The sequence below is a fragment of the Peromyscus eremicus genome, chromosome 6 (assembly GCF_949786415.1).
Source record: "Peromyscus eremicus chromosome 6, PerEre_H2_v1, whole genome shotgun sequence".
Classification (NCBI taxonomy): Eukaryota; Metazoa; Chordata; class Mammalia; order Rodentia; family Cricetidae; genus Peromyscus; species Peromyscus eremicus.
In genome coordinates, this window is record NC_081421.1 from 88,858,408 (window position 1) to 88,872,524 (window position 14,117).

Genomic DNA, 14,117 nt, shown 5'->3' on the forward strand with positions numbered 1-14,117 from the left:
TTGGCTTTTTTTCCTGTGTGTGTGTGTGTGTGTGTGTGTGTGTGTGTGTGTGTGTGTGTGTGAATTTGTAGCTACACATGCATGCATACATGGAGTGCCATCTAGAGTGCTGTTCTCAGGAATATTGTCTACCTCCTTTGAGAATGGTCTTTCATTGAACTGGAACTCACCAATTAAGCCAGACTGGCTGACCAATGAGCTCCAGAGATTCTGCTGTCTGTGCTTCTCCCATGCTGAGATGGCGAGCACATTCCACCGTGTTTAACACTCAGATGGACTCTGGGGACAGAACTTGTGCTTACAAGTCAAACACTTTTACCAACTGAGTCATCTCCCTCATCCCCTATTTCTAGTTTTAATTTGAAGATTCTCACTTGTGCACCTAGACCAGATTTGTGCCCTTTGAGACTATGGGAAGTTCTTTACTAGTGCCCTTAAGCTACGACTATTTATTGCACATTGAACTGACTTAAAGAGAGGATGATGGTACCTGAAGAAGAATGAATGTTCTAGTTCTCTCCTAGAAGGTCATGCATATTAGCAAAATGATCTAAGCACACTCTCAAAACATAAGCATAATTGTTATCTGTGGGTTTTGGAGGCATGCGATGGTTTGGAGTCTCAACTGAGCCAACTGAATTGATCTTTGGTGTGAGAGTTCAGTTACCTCAAAGAGTTACCGACTTTTAGAGAGTCATATCAGAGTGGAAGGCTGATATCTCTGGGATGAGGTGCACCTATGCATGATCTTTGCGTTAGCAACATTACAACGCCAGTTAAGATAGTCAAAGTATTTTAAATAACTTTATTCTTAAATTTAACAAGCTCTTATTAGAAATGCTTTGGTATCAATACAATAAAAATATACTGGTTCCCCCGACCCACTGAGTCATGTCAAGTAACTGGAAAAGTTAGCATTTGTTTTCCCCAGCTTTTGGGGGCATTTTTTTCCACAAATAACGACTACTATTTATTTATGTGGCTTACTATAGGTATAATTATATATATATTTGGACTTTAGGAAAAAGAAAAGTATTCAGAAAAGAACTTTTCAGGCATTTCTTGGCTGCTTCTCCGAAGGTTCCTCAGGTGGGCACTACAGCTCAGATTACCTTTTTCCCAAGTTTTGCCATTCTTATCCTTAAAGCTGCAAATTAAAGTAAAAAAAAAAAGCAAGTTATAAAAGAATCATAATTTTTACTCTGAATGACCATTTCATAGAAGGCAGGAAAGTTGAGAACATACCTCAGATGGTTTTATCCAACAGCGTGAGCATTGTTTTAGTAGCATAAAAAGATAGTAGAAATAATGAGCTCTGGTTAACTTAGGGCAGGGGTAGGTTGAGAACTAGGAGGAACCTATGTCTACAAAGGTCAAGAAAGTGAGCAGAGAGAACACAGTACAGGTGGATGTTACATATTTTCACGATCAGCCTAGATAGATATTCCTTTACATCAGTTTTGTGCATATCCTTAACTATGTACCATTGAACCAAAAAGATACTAATACTTAAACTATACTTAGTGATTAGATCTTTAAAAGAAATATCATTAAGCTTGGTTGTCCAAAGGCTCTCTGACCTTTGGATATGCAATGACAAGAATAAATTTATGTATGAAACAATGTGAACTAATAGTTAAGCATTAATGTGGAATTATGTTTTTGAATGGCAGGTGTATCTTTGCATATGCTCTACTGCTGAAGAAGTGTTGGCTGTAGAAAACATTTTTAAAAATGTAGGTGTGGAATTTATAATACTCCTTTGGTGTTCTGGTCTCACGCCTTAATATTTAGGGCCTTTGAGCAGAGCTGTCTCAATCATGTTCCAAAAGTTGAAAGATGCTTTCAAGGCACTGAGCAAGTGATTGTATTAATTATGTAATATTACATTCATGTGTAAAATGGCCCAAGAAGCAGCCATTTAACTAATTGCACAATTTTGTTTTAATGAAACAATAAAAGGGAAGACATGTTTTTTTTCTTCCCATCTCTATGTCACACATTATTACCTATTAACCAAAGAAATGATCCTATCTCTAAGAGGCCTTTTACAAAAACCTAAGAAGAGATGGGGACCTGCTACTGTTTTGAGGTCATTTTCATATGTCTGTGACACAGTTTCATTTCAAGGAAAGTAAAAAAGCATTGTTTTCCCTTGGAAGAGAAGAGGAATGATCACTTCTAACAGCAAGACCAAGAGTATTCCTTTGACTTCAGGATGTGTTGAGAGAATTTCCTTTGCTCAGTCGGCAGGATGGGCTCTGTTGCTGGGAGCTGCTGGGTGGTGACCTCTGAGGAGCAGCCCGCAGTCCCGCAGCAGAGCAGGCAGGAGGCAAGGCTTCAGGAAGGCTGTTCTTGGGCTTTGTGGCCCCTTGCATTACCAGTGCCGGGAGAGAGCAGGGATAAGGGACTGTTTAAAGGTCTGGTTTAAGGCAGGGACACAAATCCTCTTCCCTATAGTTACGTCTCACCTTGCGAGTCTGGAAATAGAGCCCACCTTGTGTCCCAGGACCTGCAGTGAAGTCCGCTAGCACCAGCATTCCTTTTTCCAAGCCTGTGGCAATAGCCCTAACTGCAGCTGGAGGTGTGGAGACAGAGCATGCCCAGGCAGTGCAAGGAGGGGCTCCCCAAACACTGTCCCATTGGTTCTCTTGCCCCTCTTTCCTGCTCTTCTCTGAATCCCAGTCCTGTTTCCCTACAGCCACACAGACAGACACTTTCAGCTGTTTAAACTTGGTGGAAGAGAGATTTGTGGTTCACCCTCCGTCTTCTTCCTTGACCCCTACTGGCAGTTTCTGAATCAATGGTGTGTGAGTGCTCCGGAGCTAAGGTTTTTCTACCTCTTCATCCCAAAGTGCCATTGACATCTCTAAGACCATAGAATATTGAGCTGGAACAAGACTAGGTGTGTGAGGTCTACTGAAGAAAGCTTAGTTGTCTAGTTGTTGGGGTTAGTGGGATCTCATGGAAAGCTTTTGGAAGCCACACAATAGTGAGTGCGTCTGGACCATATCAAGCAGATAGACATAAGATTACCTAAGTTTTTCTGTCATGTTTAACAGTGTGCAAATTTTTACTAAAATATACTGTTTTTAGACTATCCACATTGGCAAGTTTTCTTCCGTCTACATATAGTTTTTCCAGTTAAAAACTGTGTGTGTGTGTGTGTGTGTGTGTGTGTGTGTGTGTGTGTGTGTGTGTGATGCATGCACTGGTGTGTAAAGGAGGCCAAAGCAGGACCCCAGGTGTCTGCCTCTATCACTCCATGCCTTGTTGCCTTGGGACAGGGTCCTTCCTTGAATCAGAAATCACAGTTTTGGCTAGGCTGGGTGGCCAGCAGGGTCCCGGGATCTGCCTGTCTCTGCTGCAATGGTGGGGTTACAGGCATGCGCACCGAAGGCCGGCTTTTTCCGTGGGTGGATGGAACCAAACTCATGCCCTTATTTTATAGACCAAGTGCTCTTACCCACTGAGCTATCTTTCCATCCCCACGAATTGCTTTTGAGACAAGATTTTGTTAACTATATGTATAACAAGTGAAAAGATAATTCCTTATTATTGTATCTACCAGAGCTATTAGCATTTAATAGGATATTTGTACTTTAATAATGGAATTGACTTAATTGTGGGTTTTTAAGTATTGTATCATTTCTCTCTGCGTGTATGGATGTGTGTGTGTAATGTTGAAAGCACAATGTAAAACGTACTTGTGAAATTGAAGTACATAGGTAGCTATGTTCTTAATGTATGTAGATGGTCCTTGAAAGCATAATATGATTGACTTATTTTGTAAAACTCACCCATACTAAACACCTCCACTCTAATCCATGTGATGATTTGGAAGACCGAGATGTAAAACGTCACAATGAAATGTAAGGAATCTGGAGCATTCTCTTTACGAGATATTTAGTTTGCTAGTACAAGACTTTGTATTGTTACTTTGTCTGGCATAGGTTTTCCTGTTTTCCTAATTTTAGTTCAGTAGCATGGTTAGTGTTGTCTGGAAATGTTAGTCACTTCCTGTCATTTTTCTAGGGGTAAATGTTAATGTGTTTAGGGGAGAAGGAGTAAGGGTGTTTGGGAGGAGCTGGCTAATATCCAAGATCAAAAAGGGAGTTTTTGCTTTTGTTTTTTACAGTGGTTCGCGTCTATGTAACTGACCACAAAATAGGGCATTCTTTTTCTCGATGCCTCATGCATTGTTTTAAGAATGAATTTCAAAGGAAACATTTGACTGTAAACAAAGCTCATTCTCTAAATGGAAAGGAATTTACTAACTGCAGCTTTCCATTGTGGGGAACATTACTCCACAGTCTGAGGAAGATATATGAGTGGACATTTCTCAAGAGGGGAGGAATTCTTCAGATGATTAAACTCACAATGGGTTCACCTAATTCAAGGATTTAGAAGAATGGAAGAATGTCCCTATTATTGTGTTATTAGCAACACAAGATTGGGCTTATGGTTTGATGAGGAAGAAACATCTTGAATTTCTGCCACACTTCTATAAAACTATCAAGTTATACTCACTGGGCTGTCTGCTACTGAGTAGTTATTGCTTTTTAATGATCATTCTTCAATTAGCAACATTTAAAATTACTTTCCATTTTTAACATTTAGAACCTGTGTATTTGTGTAATTTGACTTAGATTTTTAGCTAGGGTTTGCTCAGTTATTCTAATTGTTTTTGTCATTTGCTATATTTGAGCGATAACAAGAAATTTAAAATTGAGGAGCTGTCGGTTTGTAGAAAAAGTGTTACAGTTACTTTTCATTCAATGTTGAGATAGCTAAAGAGATACAAAGCTATAAAAAGTTCATAGAGAATGAGAAATGTAGCTATATAGAAAATAGAAAAAATAAATCTGCTAAGTTGGAGAAGACCATGAAAAGTTGAGTCATAGATAATGCAAGATAAAATGTCATTCTATGTTTAAAGTGTAGAAAATTAAAGAACCAAAGTTAATAAAATAAAAGTATAGAGAAAGGAGATATAGCTGAGTAATAAAATGAGAAGAAAATAGTACATATTCTCTATTTCTTTGCAAAATTAAGGCTACTTGTTAACTTATGAATAAAGTGTAAGTCACAGGAGGCACAGGCAAGTAGTCTTCATCATTGAATTCTGCTGGGAAAAGTATGCTTCTGATGATCAGGACGTTAATTAGCATCCCCAGTTATTCACATATGGTATTGCTCCCTCACAGAAGACACATTTCCAGTAACTAAGGGCGGTCAATGCAATATTAAAACAAAGCAAGACACAGTTTTCACTTTCGTTATTTTTGAAGTGACTTACTTTGCTCTGATGATAATTCAGCATTATTAAAAGCTGTCAGCGCGTATTAGTTTATGAGGTGGTCATAGAAGCTGAAAGTCAGAACGCTCATTAACACAGAGAAGACTGTCACATGAGTAAACAGCAGTGGCATGCCTTGTCATTTTTATTACCTGTTAAGGATGGATCCTCAGTCCCATCTCCAGCCATTGGAACACCCAGGGGAGAGTGCCGGGCAGGGCTGCCTAAGCGTTCCTCTTGCTCTTTCAGAGATATGGAGTTTTTGTGGGGAGATTTATGGTTTGTGTTTTCATGAGGACTAACTTCCGATCTCTTTCTAGGAAGTGGGGTTGGTTTGGTTGGCTGGTAAACCTGACTACAGGGAGCTACGGGATGGTAGGATGGCTTCTCAGCTTGTCCATCCTCCTCCTCCCCCTCGTCATCAATCACGACCAGCTCAGCATGGATGACCCCGTCATACCCTGTCAAAAGCTTCTTTTCCTCTTCATTATCATCTGCCTGCTGGTACCCCATGAAAATCATCGTTACGGGTTCTGTGTTGTCCACATCAGAAGGCAGAGAATGAACGATGTTATATCTTACATCTTCAGCCTCCTCCTGGCAAGTGGGTGAAGAACCCTGGGGTCCTGACTTCCCAGGGCTTGCTCTGCGGGGGCTCAGTCCCGTCCTCGGAGAAACCTCATGTTCGTTCTGCCCCATGTTCGATTCTTCCCAAGGAGTCACCATCCTCTTTTGCCGTGTGTGGACCATCTCTTCTGTGGGCTGAACCGATGCTCGCGGCTGAGGTATTGGCCGAGTCGGGCTGGTGTGAGGGGCGCCATTGCTTCTCCCCTCTGAAAGCGCCTCGTTAGTATTGTGCATGGGTTCATTTGCATGGTTACCCAGTCCGTTAGCTTTCATCATTATCCTTTCTTGAAAGTTTGGTCCAGGGCTTACTCTCTCTCTTTGCGGGGTCATAGGCCTGCAAAACGGATTGGCATACACGGGCTCATGGTACTCCGTGGGTGACTTAGAGTTCCTCTCTGAGGCTTGTCTCAGGAGATCCTCCACTTCCACGGGTGCGAGGCCGTCAGTGCCGTTGTAGCTTGTGTTCTGATTGGAGCTGACTGCGTAGACTGACTTCTGCCCATCGTCATATACCTTTATTCCTGTACTTTTAAAGTCATCTGATGGGAGGGGGATCGAAGACAGAACAACGCTTTCTCCAGTCTTCAAGTCTTTTTCAACTTTAATTTCCATGGCATACAAAGCTGTTAAAAGACAAGTTTAATACAAATTTGAGTACTGGCTTTCTCTTATAAACTAGTCTGTTTGCTTTTACACCCTTTGGTGGTCTTTTGTGTGACATTTAGAAACTTCTAACCCAGCAGTGGTGGCGCACACCTTTAATCCCAGCATTCGGAAAGGCAGAGGCAGGTGAATCTCGGTGAGTTAGAGGCTAGCCTGGCCTACAGAGAGAGTTCCGGGACAGCTAGGGGCTACACAGAGAAACCCTGTCTCAAACAAAGCAAAGCAAAACAACTGCCCCAAACCCCTTCTGATTTGGATGCTGGAGAGATGGCTCTACAAGAAGGCCAGAGTTACATTCCCAGCACCCAGGCTGGGAGGCTCACAACCTCCTATAACTCAATCTCCAAGGGATGTGATGCCCTCTGGCCCCCAGCAGACCTGTAGGCACACACACATATGTGCATAAGAATACATACATAATTCTCCCCCTGGTTAGTTCTATAACAACCAACCATGTAGCCACATGGTATCTTAGGAAATGTAGAATTTTGGAAAAATGATTTGGAGGAGTGAGGAAGAGAATAGATCCATGTAGCTGGTATTTTCACAGAGAACCAAAAGATATCCTTTTCCAGTTAGTAAAAGTGACCAGCCAGACTTAGACTCTTTTGTTTACTTATTAATCTAATCTCTGCCTTCTTTACCTTGGGAGAACAGTCACACTGTGGGCTGCAATGGGTTAAACACCTAGCAGGGTCATTCGTTGTCACATCCCTGCGGCAAGCTCAGCTGCCTACGGGAACTGTAAAGTGCTCTGAGGCCTTCACAGTATAGGGAACGCTTAGATGTGCCACTGTACCCAAAGAAGTTAGAAGCCTAGAGTCCCATTTCTCTCTCTCTTTTAAAATAAAAAAATGTTTTATTTTATGTGCATGGGTGTTTTGCCTGCACATATGTCTGTGAACTATGTGTACGTCTGGTGCCCAAGGACACTGGAAAAGGGCACCAGACCACCTGGAATGGGAGTTGTAGACGTTTGTGAGCTGCCGTGTGGCTGCTGGGAATTGAACCTGGGTCCTCTGCAAGAGCAGCAGGTGCTCTTAATCACCAAGTCTTCTCTCTGGCCACCTCCCTTTTATCCTCCTAATTTAAGACCACTTTCAAGCAGATGAAGGGCTTAAAGTAGAGCAGTCACAACTGTACTGAGACAACTGGAGGTGACTGGTGAATGGCGGGGGGAGCCGACGTCTGTCTCGTGAGCCAGGCAGGAGCCCCGCAGATGGAATTGTAACAGGGGGAGGGAACAGCATTCTTTGTAAAACTCAGATGTGTCAGTCCTTGCTCTTGGTATGTCTTCCTATTTTCCTTCAGCTCATCTTACATTTCTTGTGTCCTCTGTTGCCTGACATGCCACGGCTCTCCCTGGGTACCCAATTAAACCTGCAAGATCTCCACCCATCTCCCCCCTGCCTCACATCTCTACCTCCTCCTTCAGCATTGTACTCCCTGAACATTTGATTTAGTGAAGACCTACCATGTGCCTAAGTGAGCTTGGTGTAGAGTAGTTATTCATGAAATATCTGTTGTGTGAATAAGTGACTGCTACCTGCAGACAGAGAGTAGCTTCTTTTTCAATTCTAAAATTCCAAGTTCTCCTCTTTGGCCTAGCCTTCATTTCCCAGGGACTTTAAAATATTAGCTTTATGAAAATCGTTATCCCATGAAGATAAATAAGGCCCAGCCTTTCCAAGGGGACATTTTTACTTAAAAATGTTTTTAGTAACTCAACATCTACTGGATGAAATTTTTGAGCAGAGAGGCTTTGAAGCATTTCTTGCCTGTTTCAGACCTTATCTTACTTGTTCCTACCTTAACTTCACCCTCCTTATCCCTATCTGTGCAAGTCCTGGAACTGTCCCGTAGCCCTGGGAACTTTGTAAAATGGACCTTAAATTGCCTAAACTGGAAACACAAGCAAGCTGTGAAGACTTAATATAAAATCTAAAATTGAGGACCAGGGACATGGCTCAGTGGGAAGAAATTTGCTACCCAATGACTTTAGTTCAACACCTGGAACCCAACATAAAAAAAAAAGGCAGATGTGATGGTATGCACCTGTCCATAGGTGAGACAGGATGCAGAGACAGGAGAATTGGCTTGAAACTCATGTGTCAGCTAGCCTGCAGGATGCTGCACATTTGCAGACACAAGAGAAATCCTGCCTCAGACAAGGGAGGAGGAGAGAACTGACTCTTGAAAATTGTCCTCTGACCTCTATGTGAATGCCATGGCACGTGCGCATCCACACTCAGCACACACTGAAATTGAGAATGTGGCATTGAATGTTGGTTCACAAATACCTTTTCTATTCTGTTCATCATCATCTTGTCCTTCGTTTCTTTCCTTTCTTAATCTGGAAGGTATGTAGGAACTTGGAAGGTCAGGGATGTTAGCATAGATGTCCTCAATTGACTCTGTAAAGTTGATATGAATTCAAAATACATGTAAGATATTTCTAATAGTGAAACAAGGCCAGAGATCTTATGAAAATTACCTTGCTTCGACATGGAACAGGTTGCTTAAAGACATACCTTCTGGGATTTCTTCCTTTTCCACTTTCACAGACTGTAAGATAAAAGATTTCCATGATGAACTTAGTTTAAAAAATGTCTAAATCTAGAAATGCTTTGAAGAAATGGCTTTTGTGGGTTCTTTTGAGAGGGCATCATTGTTTAAAACTGAGTCACACTCACTCTTATTATGTCTTCGGTAGTCCTCTCAATGGATTTTAGCTTCTTTAGAATTGCCTCTTCATTGGCTGAGATTTGCAGTTCAGCCCTTTCAAGGTCTTGGATCTCTTTCTCAAGCCTGACAGTAAAAAAGATACATTTCTTAATGTTTAATGTGGTATATATGCAGGGGTCTCAGATGCATCTTTCTCACATGCAGATTTAGGAGCCAGACATCTTCCAAACGTGTAGCATCCTGTGGAACATCATGGCTTTACACCAAGTATCACATCTAACATATTGAAGGTTCCAGATACTTGAACAACTTCCAATCCAAGTCTACTTACTTTTATTTTGTTAGTTTTAACATAAGGACTTTTCAGGTAGAAAGGTTAGTTTTGATTGTAAATAGGATTGAAGAGTCCCAGGGCATTAATGGTGCATACCTTTGGGCATGTCTGTGAGGGGTTGTCCAGGGAGACTTAACTGAGATGAGGAGACCCACCATACCAAGGACTGAGGACCCAGACTGAACAGAGGTGGAAAAAGGAAAGCTAACTTGGCATCAACATTCCTCTCTCTCTGTTGGCAATGTGATCAGCTGCTACATGTTGCTCCTGGTGCCATGCCCTCCCTGCCATGATGGACTGTATCTCCTCAAACTATGAGTTCCAATGTAGATGGAGTTTTTCTTCCCAGCCACCAAGTCCCAAATAACTGATTCAGAGGCTGAATATGAATTATAAATGCTCAGCTAATAGCTCAGGCCTGTTACTAGCTAACTCTTACATTTTAAGTTAACCCATATTACTTATTTATACTCTGCTATGTGGCAGTATCTTTATTAGCACGGCACATTCATCTCCTGATCTTTCTGCATCTGTCTGGTGATTCCTGACCCTGCCCTTCTCCTTCTCAACATCCTTAGTTTGGTCACCCCACCTATACTTATACTATAATGGCCAATCAGCATTTTATTAAGCCAGTGCAAGTGACAAATCTTTACAGTGTACGAGAGGATTATTCCACAACATCTCAATACATCTTTGCTGTGGGATGGTCTGTATGTCAAGTGTGTTGCTGATTGGTCAAAAAATAAATCACTGATTGGCCATTGGCCAGGCAGGAAGTATAGGCGGGACAAGGAGGAGAATAAAGCTGGGAAGTGGAAGGCTGAGTGAGAGAGACACTGCCAGCCGCCACGACGACAAACAGCATGTGAAGATGCCGGTAAGCCACGAGCCACGTGGCAAGGTATAGATTAATGGAAATGGATTAATTTAAGCTGTAAGAACAGTTAGCAAGGAGCCCGCCACGGCCATACAGTTTGTAACCAATATAAGTCTCTGTGTTTACTTGGTTGGGTCTGAGTGGCTGTGGGACTGGCAGATGAGAGAGATTTGTCCTGACTGTGGGCCAGGCAGGAAAACTCTAGCTACACATCTTCCCTGTTTTAAGTTGTTCCTTTGTCACGGTGATGAGAAAACTAACTAGCACAATAGTGAAGTATTAGGCTTTGGCTTTATTTTCTATGCTGCAATGAGTAATGTTGCTTCCATATAAACCAGAATAGTTTATTTTGTAAAGAGACTTTTTTTTCTAAAGATTTATTTATTTCTTATGTATACAGTGTTCTGCCTGCATCTATGCCTGCAGGCCAGAAGAGGGCACCAGATCTCATCACAGATGGTCGTGAGCCACCATGGGGTTGCTGGGAATTGAACTCAGGACCCCTGGAAGAACAGTCAGTGCTCTTAACCTCTGAGCCATCTCTCCAGCCCCCATAAAGAGACTTTTTAAGCCGAATGTGGCAGCACAGAGGTGATTGTAGCACTCAGGAGGCTGAGGCAGGAAGAGTGAGGGTTTGAGGTTAGCGTGAGCTACAAACAACATTGTTTCAAAATGAGAGATAGAGGGAAGAAAGGAGGGAGAGAGGGAGGGAGGGAGGGAAAGAGAGAGAGATTAACTCAAAGAAATAGTACATTTGTAGTTGCATGGTCATTTAGATTTTTTTTACTCTACTCTCCATATATTTAGAAAAATAGCTATTATTATTAAATTTGACTTAATAATCATAGATATTTAATGAATAAATTCCTTGCCTTTTTTTTTTCCTTTTTTAAGACAGGGTCTTATTATGTAGCTGTCACTGTACTGCTGTACTGGAATTCACTGTGTAGACCAAGCTGGCCTAGGACTTACAGAGATCCTCCTGTCTCAGCCTCCCGAGTGCTGGGATTAAAGGAGTGTGCCACCACACATGACCTTAACATATTCTAACATCAAAAATTACATTGTTTTAAGCTCCTTGAGCAGTGTGCTATTTTCCAAGTAGAGTGAAGAGATGGAAAAATGGGCAAAATCCCATTTCTGTTATAGAGACTACATATTCTGTGGTGTGATAGTGGATGGGGGCGACCAGGGGGGTGGCAGGGAGTAGATATGTATAGCCCGATAATGCATAAGGGAATTAGAAAGACAAAGAGGCATGTAAGTGGAGGCTTTTCTCTGTCCCGCACCAACCTGCAGAATTCCCACGGCAGAGACACATTTTAAAATGGACTGTTACACATACACTGAATTCATAACCAGCATTCTGATGAACCCCAGGATGTGCCATCATGACCTCTGTGTGGTGCCATGGACCCTGGCAGCTGCAGTTACTAAGGCTGGCCCTTAAGCCACGAAACACGTGTAGTCTTAGCCAGACACTCTGAACTCGAAAGTCAGCTGCCTCAGAGGATGGCTGATTTGATGTAGCAGCTGGTCCAAGAGATGACAGCTGTGGATATTCATGTCAGCTAACATAACTGTCAGTTCTCTTGGCGTCCTTCTTAAAGATGGCCATGGGCCTGGCTGCTCCAGAATCTTGGGCTATTGTCACACCAATAAAAATCCCAGGATGTGATTGTCTTGGCCTTTCTATTCATTGCTTTAACTCTAGGTTCTGATATTGATGCTGCCTCTGGGCATCTGTAGGCCATTTATAGCTGAGAAGGTTTTCCTGCACATCAGAAAACTTTAAGTGAATTATAGTACCCCTGGTTTTTTAGGAGTTGCCAGGAGATTCCCGCCATTCAAAAAAAAAAAATTCCTTAGGTCTCTGGTAGCATTTTCCCATCAGCAGAATTATAAAATATGTGCTGCATTATGAAATGTGTGTTGGTCCAGTCTGGTAGAGCGGAAAACTAAAAGTGATAGCTTTTGCTACGTGTTGTAGTCAATTTCTTAAACCTCTTCAAGGCTCAGTTTTGCAATGTGCATAATGAGAATAACGATGCTTGCCGTGTTTTGTTCCGGTGCTAGGTGGTAGGGGAGAGGATGAGGATGCATGCCAGTTGAACATGGCAGGCGGCAGGCATAAGCTTACTCAGGAGCGAATTCTCACGGCTTTCCACGACACATTCTACCTTTGTCTCCTTTCTTTATCCACCAAAGAGTTGTCTTCCTAACATCTGTGTTAGACATGGTGTATAAAGGGGAACCTGGGTAGAAATGAAGGACGTTCAAATGACTACAGCTCCTGAATTTCAGGACTCAACTATGGAATGCAAGAATTCCATAGTTTTGAATATTCCATAGGTTTGAATTCTGCTTCATCTGCCAACTTCCTGTGGGACCTGAGACTGATCGCTGAGACTAATCATTGCTGTCATTCACTTACACACCCACATAGAAATGTTTATTTAGCATCTTCATTGTACCAGGAACTCTTCTATGATGGTGATATTCTAGTGATATGATAGTGAAGAATAGAGAAGTTGACGTTCTAGCAGGGACAATCCATTAGTACACAGGCTGGCAGGGTTGTTCTGTGAAAGACTTGACGCAAATGTCAACATACAGTTTGTGTTATTCCTTCATTCATTTCCCCCTTATTTCTGCTGTATAATCCTTTAATTTTATAAGTGTGTGTGTGTGTGTGTGTGTGTGTGTACATGTGTGTGTACCATTCCTATTTTGTGTTCATAAAAATATGGGTCAGAGTTATATGGATTCTAAGCCATAGTTTGCCAGCCCCTGCATTAACAAGTGTATGTGTGCAGGCATGTATGTGTGTTTGTGTATGGGTACACACACCTACTTTCTTATATACATATATGTATATTTATTATATGTGTATAATAAGTATATGTGTACATAAGCACATATATTTATGTGTGAAGAAAAATATTTCCGTGAAAAAAGAACAGGATAATTGATTACTAGGATTCAAGGCCCACATCGTCCAGGAAAGTCTCTTTAAACAAATATTATGGCCGGGCGGTGGTAGCACACACCTTTAATCCCAGCACTCGGGAGGCAGAGCCAGGTGGATCTCTGTGAGTTCGAGGCCAGCCTGGGCTACCAAGTGAGTTCCAGGAAAGGCACAAAGCTACACAGAGAAACCCTGTCTTGAAAAACAAAACAAAGCAAACAAACAAATAAACAAATATTATTTGTGAAAGTAAGTGGAGGCGGGGCATAAAAATATGTTCCCCAGAGAGCAGGGTACCTGGAAATCTTGAGGTAAGAGCTGAAAGAGTAAAGAAGAAAGAGCTGACAAACGAGGGGAGATTACAGGTAGTAGTAAAGAACCTTGGACATAGGCAGGTTTGTGGACTGGAGGGTCAATTGCCATATCACTCTCAAAAGCTGAGCACGGTCAGGCCTGTTTACTACTTGGATGGGCGACCACACTAGAGAGGCAAATATGGAGATCAATTGTTAATAGTCTGGAGGAAGATGACCTAATCTAAGGTGGTTGCTGCTAGGAGGGCGAGAAATGGAGGGGTTCTGGAAATATTTAAAAGAGAGAGATTCCAGAGTTTGTTGATCGTTATAGAGTACAGGTGTGTGGGGGGAGATGAGGTGAAGGA

General features: G+C 42.0%; 1 protein-coding gene across 2 annotated transcripts in view; it reads right to left on the reverse strand.

Annotated features, from left to right (window-relative positions):
* Window positions 1-790: 790 nt before the first annotated feature.
* The window catches only part of Palmd (palmdelphin), a 48,979-nt gene continuing 35,652 nt past the window's right edge, over window positions 791-14,117 (reverse strand). For both annotated transcript variants that reach the window (XM_059266159.1, XM_059266160.1), the window contains exons 4-8: window positions 9,283-9,397; window positions 9,121-9,154; window positions 8,890-9,003; window positions 5,452-6,549; window positions 791-1,147 (exon numbers count right to left, since the gene is read on the reverse strand). In XM_059266159.1, coding sequence (XP_059122142.1) covers window positions 1,104-1,147; window positions 5,452-6,549; window positions 8,890-9,003; window positions 9,121-9,154; window positions 9,283-9,397 — 1,405 coding nt within the window. In that variant the 3' untranslated portion in view covers window positions 791-1,103. The remainder of the gene's footprint in view (window positions 1,148-5,451; window positions 6,550-8,889; window positions 9,004-9,120; window positions 9,155-9,282; window positions 9,398-14,117) is intronic.